This window comes from Spermophilus citellus (genome assembly GCF_964194105.1).
Source record: "Spermophilus citellus genome assembly, chromosome: 9".
In the NCBI taxonomy this organism is placed as follows: domain Eukaryota; kingdom Metazoa; phylum Chordata; class Mammalia; order Rodentia; family Sciuridae; genus Spermophilus; species Spermophilus citellus.
In genome coordinates, this window is record NC_138191.1 from 12,638,115 (window position 1) to 12,647,734 (window position 9,620).

A 9,620-nucleotide genomic window follows, 5' to 3' on the forward strand; every position below is an offset into this window, starting at 1 on the left:
GCCAGCCTCAGCAACTTTGCAAGACCCTATCTCAAAATAAAAAAAAAAAGAAAGTACTGGGAATCTAGCTCAGTAGTAGAGAACCCCAATCAATGCCCAATGCCCCAAATAATCAATAAATATAGGAATTAAGCTTTTTAAGTCAGTCTCCCTACTCCTAGTCTTGTATCCTTCCCTAAAAAGACAATTAAAATTTTCTTTTCACCTGTAATTCCATCTCCTCTGGAGGCCAAGGCAGAAGGATTGCAAGTTCAAAGCCAACCTGTACAATTTAGCAAGTCCCTATGTCAAAATAAAAAATAAAAACAACTAGGGATGTAATGCTCAGTTGTAGAAAGACCTGGGTCCATTCCATAGTACCACAAAACAATAAAAAATCTGGTTTTCCATTACATTTAAACCTGAGCCAAGTGTCAGGTAGATGCTTTTGCCTTCCACATTAGAGTCTTAGAGAGATGCAGCACTTGTCAGATGTCCTATAGGTGGTTCAATGGAATAAAAGAAAAAAAAATAAATAAAACAGACTTAATGACCTATTAAATTAAATGTATCTATTAACTGTTCCCTAGGGTAGTGCTTGGTTTGATTTAAAATGACTTTTCACTTCCCTGAGGGAAAGTTAGTGGGGAGGAAGGGCATTTCCATTAATGACTTCTTATTCCAAGGAACAAAGCTCTCTAAAGAAAATCCCTGATCAGCTTCCTCCATCCACATTCTGGTGAGAAGGAGAGGGAAGGGATGTTGCCAAAAGCTCAGTTCTTGTGTCTGATACCAATCCAGTAATGAGGACACAGTTTTGAGAAAAAGGAAAAAGGTCTATTGCTTTGCTAGCAAAGGAGAAACATAGGGGACTCCTGTCCCAAAGGCTGATTCTGCCCATCACCAGGAACAGGAGGCTTTTAAAGTGGTGATTCAAAGGCTGCATTCCATGTGTTCTCTGTCTGGAGTTGTAATTCACTTGTTCATTTGGGAGATAGTCATTTCTGAGATCTTCTGGTACCATCCCCAAAGTCTGGATTACTTTGTTCCTATGGTGGTTATGTACTCAGGGATGGGGAAGAAAGGTAATTCTGTTTCCCCTGAGATTAGGGAGGGGGAGATATTAGGAAGGAGCAGGGTGAGAGGAAGAGAAAGAAACAATTTTAAAAATAAGTTACAGTAGCAGAGCAGCAAGGGCTATATTCAAAGCATAAAGTGGACCACTGTTACAAGGAGAGAGGTTTTACAGAATTCCCGAACTCAGGACTTTTCTGCCCTGGTTCCTGCATATGAGAGGAATTTTTTTGGTAAGAGATGTATGAACCCAAAGGTTTTTCATTTTTCTTTTTTAAAATTTTTTCTTCTTTGTACTGGGAATTAAACCCAGGGTTGCTCAACCACTGAGCCACATCTCCAGCCCTTTTTTATTTTGAGACAGAGTCTCGCTAAATTGCTTAGGGCCTCACTAAGTTGCTGAGGCTGGCTTTGAACTTGCAGTCCTCCTGCCTCAGCCTCCCGAGCCACTGGGATTACAGGCATGTGCCATTGTACCTGGCCTAAAGGCTTTTCTTAAGCCTTTAAATTTAAAATTTTTCTTCTAAAAAGTACTAGCTCTGAGTATGATTCAGCATTTTAACTATTTCCTATGGCAGTGTTTAGTGTTTGGCCTCTGAGCTTGGTATTTGCCTTGTTGGAAAATCTAATGGGGGAATGAAGAAAGAGTTTGGCCTCTGAGCTTGGTATTTGCCTTGTTGGAAGATCTAATGGGGGAATGAAGAAAGATATTTTTTTTTTTTTAAAGAGAAAGAGAGAGAGAGAGAGAGAGAGAGAAAATTTATTAACATTTATTTTTTAGTTGTCGGCGGACACAGCATCTTTGTATGTGGTGCTGAGGATCGAACCCGGGCCGCACGCATGCCAGGCGAGCACGCTACCGCTTGAGCCACATCCCCAGCCCTCAATTTAATCAATTTTATACAAGTCTATAAAATTCAGACTGTGGGCAAACTTTTACTTTTTCCCCCAGGGGCTCTTATAGTAATTTAGAGTGTAATATGTTAATATCCCTAGAGTAAAAGAATCTAGACTCATATATTTATTTATTTAGGTACTGGGGATTTAATCCAGGAGCACTTTACCACTGAGTCACATCCCTAGTCTTTTTTTCTTTTGAGTAGGGGCTCACTAAATTGCCAAGGGCCTCACTAAATTGTTGAGGCTATCCTTGAACTTGAATCCTCCTGCCTCATTGGGATTACAGGAGTGTGCCACTGTGCCCAACTTAGACTAGTGTTTTTTAAAGTGTGGTTTCAACTAGGTGGGTAGAAAATTTAGTGAGTTACTACCACCCAAAATAGAAAATATAAAATGCAGTACACATTAGTGTGGGTAAATATTTGTTGTTTCATGAACTTTTGGTATATTATACACAGAGTTCTACTACCTGGTTCCAATTTGGAAGATATTAGTGGAGTCATAGTCAAAACAAAATTGAAAAACGGTATTTTAGATCCCAGATATTCTTTAAAATACTAATATTCTGATAGATGTTCTAAAAAGGAATTTTGTGATTGACCATACATGAATATTGTATCCCCCTTTTCAAGATTAATGGTACACATTAATAAATTGAGAGTCTTTCAGTCAAATGTTTGTCAGATTTATATGACCATGGAACTTCCCCCCACTCAATATAATGCCTTACAACATTATGCAGAACAAGTTGTGGAGAAACACAGTTCAGTAAACACTGATCTATGTGGTCTACATATGTTGACAGGAGAAAAAGGTTTATCTGTTCTGTGGGGAAGCTTTTGTATGAAGGTTCTGTGGCAGTTCTAGAGAATACTCTTTTTACCACCATCACCACACAGTGGGACTTGATTTTCTGTCATTGGGATAAGTGGATTTTAAGTACCATATTGAGAAGCGTAAAGGTCAAACCTGAAGATGTAAGTGCTTTTCCCCACGCAGAAAGGAGGTGCCTATTCCAATAGATAATTTGTTTTTGAGAAAGTTGCTGTGACCAGGTTCTTGGGTACTGGGGGGGGGGGGGACTTTTTTTTTTTTTTTAATTTTGTTTTCCTTTTTCTACAGATGTGGGACCTAGGAAAAGGCCTGAAGATTACCCAACTCTACCAGTCTGGAGTGGTCGTCTTAGTTCTTACTGTATTGTCCTCTCTGGGGCTGGCAGCCATGTGAAGAACTGAAGATCCCAGCATCATCTTCCTACAAATTATTACATTGATTTACTTTCCTATTTGTCAGTCACTCTTATCTCCAGTGAACAAAGTTCTCCTAATATGTTTAAATCCTTTTGTGCTTGCAGATCCCTTTGGAACTCAGAAGAGTAGCTTGTAGAACCACAATAGTAGAAAAAGGTCCAGTTTTCCCCTTGTTTCTAATGATGGAGTGGCTGCAAAAACTCCCTTTTCCTGCCCACAGCTCACAGCCTACTCTGAGCCAAGGAGCCCTTATTCTCTTTCCATGTTGGACTTTGATTTGTGCTGAGGGTCAGCGTTTGGCTCCTTCTTCCCAAGACAGTGGAAACAATGCCAGCTCTGTAGCCTCTGCCCTGGGAACTGGGGGTGAGGCTTTGGGTGCCACTGCCTGTGGGTTGCTGGCTTAAAGGACAGTTCTGTTCATTGGTCAGAGCCCAGGGCCTTTAGCACCCACACAGTGTGACTGAAAGGAGATAGGTAGGAGTAGGGAATTATCCAGGCCCAGCTACATGGAGATAAAGAGGGTGAGTTGGTTCTTGGAGTAGATATTTCGGGAAGAAGATATATAGCAAGAGGAAGATGAAGAAAATTATCATCAACTGCAATGAAGGTTTTTGTTTTGTTTTGTTTTTGCATTTCTGGAAAAGCAAACCTTTTAATGTCATGTTTTCTAATCCAAGTTCATGTATTATCTTTTTCTGAAACTGAATTAAAACACTCATTTTATCTCTGACTCTCTTGAAATCTAAGGAAACCAAGAAAATTACTTTTCCTTTACCTCCCTCAGGTCTCAGGCATTTATACCCACTAGTGAATTTTCCCAGGAGGGACCCTACAACTGACCACTTAGAAATTTTCATGGATTGAAAGTCTGATTAGCCAGAGATTCAAATATCACAGAGAAGCCTCCACAGAAAAGGAAAAGAAGCTAAGCATGTGCAGAACTTTTAGGTTATTAAAGGCTCCAAAATCCTATTGAGAATTATATGCCTCATATTACAGTTAAACAAATTTTCCCACCATAGGACCAGCTAAGGGATGATGACCTAAGATTTAGGGGGTCAAGAGGGTATTGAAATCTGAGGGCCCCCCCATATATGTATATAATGGTTAAATTTAATGCTTTTATAACCCATATAGGTCTGGCCTTTAGGCCCCCAAATCCCTTGGCAGAAGTACTATTTTGATAGTCTGCAAATTTGGGGGTTTTGTTTTGTTTTTGGTACTAGGGACCGAACCCAGGGGCACTCAACCAATGAGCCACATCCCCATCCCTTTTTATTTTGAGACAGGGTCTTGCTAAGTTGCTTAGGGCCTTGTTAAATTGCTGAGGCTAGTTTTTGAACTTGGGATCCTCCTGCCTAAAGGTGTGGGGAGCCATTCTTACACGTGATTGGGCAACTCCCAGTTTGGATCTGAGGCGCTCTGGCTAAACTGTGTCAGAGCTTTCCCGACCCTCTCCTGGTGTGAGAGCCTGTCCGTGTGGGGGTGTGACTTGACCACTGACCCTGGGGCCAATCACTGACCCTGACCTTGGAGTGCTGCCCCCCTCAACCTTCATTGGATGGAATTCTCCCCTGAATTTCTTGTTCCCCAATAAAAGGCCACTCCCTAGCATGCTCTCTCTCTCCTGCTAGCCCTGAGTAACCCTTGCTGCCCTACTGGGTGGTTCTAGTTGAGAACCAGAGGGGGAGCCGTCTTGGACCTGGTCATAGAAAAAGGTAACTGAGTCTGTGTGTTTATTCAATCTCACTAGCTAACTTTTATGCCAAGAACCTCTTTAATGAAACCAGTGCGCTGGTCGCATGGTGGAACCTAGGCCTCCAAGTAACTGATACTGCAAGCTTTTGTCACTGCCTGGAAAGAGATGGCTCTTGTTGGTCAACTAGTTAAACCTGAGGGTAGGAGAGGAATAACAGTGACCTCTAACTGGTGTCAGTTGGATAGGAAGGTCTTAAGACAGTGGAAACTGCTACCTTAACAGTTTCTCTCCCAGTTCCCAGTCTTCTAAGTAACGATCACTTCCCCTTTTTGCTAGCCTTGCTCTGGGAAGTCTTGCAGCTTTCCTCCAGCTTAATCCAGCTCGCATCTACTTTGTCCTTTGAGTGAGGTACGAGTATTCATGAGGGAATGATTTGGCTTTGGAACTGGGGAAGGATTGGCAAGGGCATTAAATTTAACAGCCAGGAAGATGCAGAACAGGGTCAATGATAAGCATGTTGGAATCTGCAAAATGGATCGGAGGCTTTTTGACTTTCATTTTTCAATACTGGGAATAGAACCCAGAGCCTTGGACATGCTAGGTAAGTGCTCTACCATTAAGCAACATCCCTAGCCTCTACTTCTTGAATTTTTTGGTGGCTTGTCACCAGTCCAGTTATTTAAGAGTCGAGTAGTAGGACATCATGATTGTTTCTCAACCATAAATTTGTACTTGCTCCCTCATTTTATTTTTCTTGTGTCTTCTAATCATTTCCATACTTAAGTTTCCAAACTGTATAATTTTGCTTAGATAAGGATAATGTCTTCTACTTTGGATTTCTATACCCTTTTTTGTTGTTTCTAGTTGTGGTGAACCCAGGGCCTCACATGTTAGGCAAGCACTCTGCCACTGGGATAATACCCTCAGCCCCTCCATATCTTTCCTTGCCACCTTCTTCAAACATACTCTATATATTTTACTTCAGATTTTGAAGTAGAATGAAAAATAAAGGGCAAGAATGGATTTTTTGAGGGTCTTCCCTTTTGCTATAAAATTAAGCCAGTTTTCTCTTGGTCATTTCTGAGTATAACTAACTCAGTCTTGTGGAAATGTTTGCACCCCAAACCATTGTAAATTTTTTTCACCTCTACTTTCAACCTTCCTAATTATGGGTTACATGAGGCAGCCAAACTGCCTGGGCCTGGGCATGTAGCTATTTGGTAGAGGCCTTACTTAGCATATGAGAGGCCCTGGACTCAATCCCTAGCACCATAAGGGGGGAAAAAAGAGAGAGAGAGAGAGAGAGAGAGAGAGAGAGAAAATCCAAATCAGTAAAAGATTCAACAAACAATATTTATTATTTAAATTTGCCTTTACTCCGGTCTTAAATTTCTCTATTCCACATTTTGGACTAGGTGTTTTTGGTTACTTTACTCAATCTAAGTATATTTCTGTATCTCAGCTATCTCTCAGTGTTCCAGCACACCTGCACTTCTAGGTGGACTATTAAGAGAGTTAACTGGGCTTTGGGGACCTGGAGTATGACCTGCAGAGGGATGTGGGCTATGGGGTTGATCTGGGGGATTAGGATTGGTAGCTATAAAGTTTGGAATTATGGTTGGATTTGGTACTTGTTGTACAGTCTTTGTGATAGACTTCTTCCTGAGTTTCTTCTGACTCTCTGGATCATTGGGCTGTTGAGAGGAGAATAGAACAGACATGTTTCTGGTGAGGCCCAGAATATTCCCAATCCACCTCAGAATCCTGACTCCCTTATTCCCCTACCATGGGCAGAAAGTTGGGTTTCTGATTGTGTGTGCGTCTGTGTACACACACATTAGGGATTGAACCCATGGGTGCTTTACCACTGAGCTACATTCCCAGTTCTTTTTATTTTTATTTTGAGACAGTCTTGCTAAATTGCCCAGATAGGACTTCAACTGCAGTTCTCCTGTCTCAGCCTCCCCTGTAGCTGCACCACCATGCTTGGTAGGTTTCAAATAAAAATTTGGTTCTCCTAACCTCCCCTTGAGATTAGATTATTTTCTATTATGTTGAGAGGCTGGTAATAAATGCACAGTTCATCCCTTCAGGCCTCAGAAAGTGATTAGGGACTAGACAAGATAGAATTGTTAGGGTTCCCCCTGCTGGGACAATGTTGGCATAACAATAGACATTTTTTGAGGTTGGAGGTGATGGGATTTCAGGTTAGGTAGGAAGAATAAATACCTTGCCTAAGATTTCAGGACGCAACCCATTACAGGCCTTGAGTAAATCAGGATTTTTCTGTATCCATTCAGTGAGGGAGGCAGCACCAGCAGTTGTTCGGGAAGTCAAGGTCACTCGAGCAGGGGGTATCTTCTGAGGCATTTGCCAGGTGCCCATGAAAGTACCCCAGGGACTTACCTAAAAGGAAAAGGGATTCTTCAGGGCTTCTCACTGCCTGTAAATTCCTATTGGTAGGACCTTTGTTTGTCTTCGCTCCATTCTTTCTTGATTAGGGAATGCATGGTAATGAAACAAGGCTCAAAGCATAATCCCTCCCCTGCCTTTTCCCTCTCCCTCAATTAGGAATTTTTTTTTCAACATTTTCCTTCTAAATTCTGTATCCTTAGGCTAAGAGGATCAAGAGTCCCCCAAGTATCATCACCCAAGGACATTTGTTTATACAGTTCATTCATCTGCTTATAGATTCCTATGCTAAGCACAACTCTTTCCTATTAGATAAACTAGCTGGGAGTTTGGCATACTCAAAACATGAATTAGATTGAACTTTAATTTCTTAAGAGAGTGCCTGCAGTCTCCCAGTTCTATGCCTCAGTTCTTCAACCTTTCTTGATAAGAATGGAGATGGGTATCTCACCTTGGAACGGGGCACTGAAGGCAACAGATGACCACGATCATTGGCGATAATCTGGGTGTAGCCTTCATGGGAAGAGATTTTCTGGGGTAGAGATGGAAGAGAGAAATGCTTATTAGTACAATAGAGGGAGGATATATCTGAGGAGCTTGAACTAGAGTCTGGGGAGTAGAGGACAGGAAGTTTAGAGAAGACTAAAAAGGGGTGATAGGATTACAGAGAGCATAATGTAAAGGATCATAACAAACATGGTATACCTCTTTTGTTGGTTTGGCAGGAGACCAGTTCTGCAGAATCTTAGGTGAGAAAGCTTTTTCATACTGTAGAGACAAATGAGAATTCGTATCAAGTTAAAAGTTTCCAAGCTTGGGCTGATATAGGCTTAGCGGGAGAGGGATTGTTTCGCATGTGGGAGGTCCTGGGTTCAATCCTCAGCATGACTTTAAAAAGAAAAACAAGCCCCAAACCTAGGAAATGATGAATAGGCCCCTCCTGAATTGCTGGGATTAGAGGCATATGCCATCATGCCCAGCATTAAACATAGTTCTTTAGATTTTAAAACTAAGGGCTTGCCACAAGTAGCTATTGAGCACTTGAAATATGACTAGTCCAAATCGAGAGCTTTTTAAATATAAAGGACTTTGAAGACATAGTACAATAAAATATCTGAATATAACTTAAAAATACTGATTAGATGTTCAGATATTTTAGATTTAAATTGGGTTAAATTACAACACTGAAATTAATTTTAATTTTCATGTAGCTACTAGAAAATTTGAAATTATATTTGTGACTCCCACTCTTTTATTGAGCAGTGCTGACCAAGAGTTGGTGAATTATGTCTTATGGGCTAAATCCACATCACTACCTGTATTTGTATGGCCTGAGAGCTAAGAATGATTTAGATAAATGTTTGCAATTGATTTGCCAAAATGGAACACTATTAATACCAATTAAGCAAAATATTTTCTCACCCTGAAAGAATTCCACTTTTTTCATTAGTATTAGAAAAAAAAAAGATGTGCTCAGTTTTTATGTTTTGAATTTTGCTAAAAATTTTACAGAGAAGTATTTCTCTTATATAAGTAGCTACATAATATTCTTTTTTTTTTAGAGAGAGAGAGAGAGAGCGAGAGAGAATTTTAATATTTATTTTTTAGTTTTCGGTGGACACAACATCTTTGTTTGTAACTACATAATATTCTTGACTTTGCTACTTGGCAGCAAAGCCTAAAATATTTACTTTCTGACCTGTTACTGAAAAGAATTCTGACCTCTGGTTTACGTCTTACAAATTGAACCCAGAGACACCTTTTGCTTATCTCTGGACCCTCCCAATCAGCCCACTGTCAGCTGTCTGTTCAAAAATCAGAATCATATGGGAGAAGCCAGGCCAAAGATAGAACTGGAAAGGCAAAATTTAATGTTAGAGAAGTGGAGAAAGAACTTACCTGATTGGCACTGTAGTTGGTGGCCATGATCCTGTACTGTTTACATGTGTTGCCTGGCAACCTCAGAAGGCAGACCTTCTTGGACTACCTTCCAATCAGCCTGTTACTTCATTGGCTCACATTGCCCCCATCTTTCTTTCTGAAACTTAGTTTCATCTTAGAGAAGTGAGGCACTGTAAACATGAGAAAATTAGCTGGATAGCAGACCCACCTCCCACCCTCCCCTCTCTAACATAACTTACCCCTGCTTAAGAACTTCCGTGTTGTGTTGAGTATTTTTAAAAGCTTTAACAAACCATGAAATCCCAAGAGCTGTGTTTGTTGGGCAATGTAGCACAATATACTACAGACTGTAGAGCTAGAAACTGAGGTTTGAATCTTTGTTTGACATGGGAACATAGAAGCTA

At 40.7% G+C, this 9,620-nt stretch overlaps 2 protein-coding genes across 3 annotated transcripts in view; one reads left to right on the forward strand and one right to left on the reverse strand.

The window, feature by feature from the left end:
- Nucleotides 1-3,933, forward strand: part of SDHC (succinate dehydrogenase complex subunit C) — a 44,443-nt gene extending 40,510 nt beyond the window's left edge. For both annotated transcript variants that reach the window (XM_081308313.1, XM_081308314.1), the window contains exon 6: nucleotides 3,076-3,933. In XM_081308313.1, coding sequence (XP_081164439.1) covers nucleotides 3,076-3,180 — 105 coding nt within the window. In that variant the 3' untranslated portion in view covers nucleotides 3,181-3,933. The remainder of the gene's footprint in view (nucleotides 1-3,075) is intronic.
- On the reverse strand, nucleotides 3,786-9,240 carry CFAP126 (cilia and flagella associated protein 126; the record flags this gene model as incomplete). Its single annotated transcript, XM_081308220.1, has 5 exons — nucleotides 3,786-6,596; nucleotides 7,132-7,308; nucleotides 7,766-7,846; nucleotides 8,020-8,082; nucleotides 9,214-9,240. The coding sequence occupies 5 exons, from the start codon at nucleotides 9,238-9,240 to the stop codon at nucleotides 6,372-6,374; spliced, it is 573 nt and encodes a 190-aa protein (XP_081164346.1). The 3' UTR covers nucleotides 3,786-6,371.
- Nucleotides 9,241-9,620: the final 380 nt, after the last annotated feature.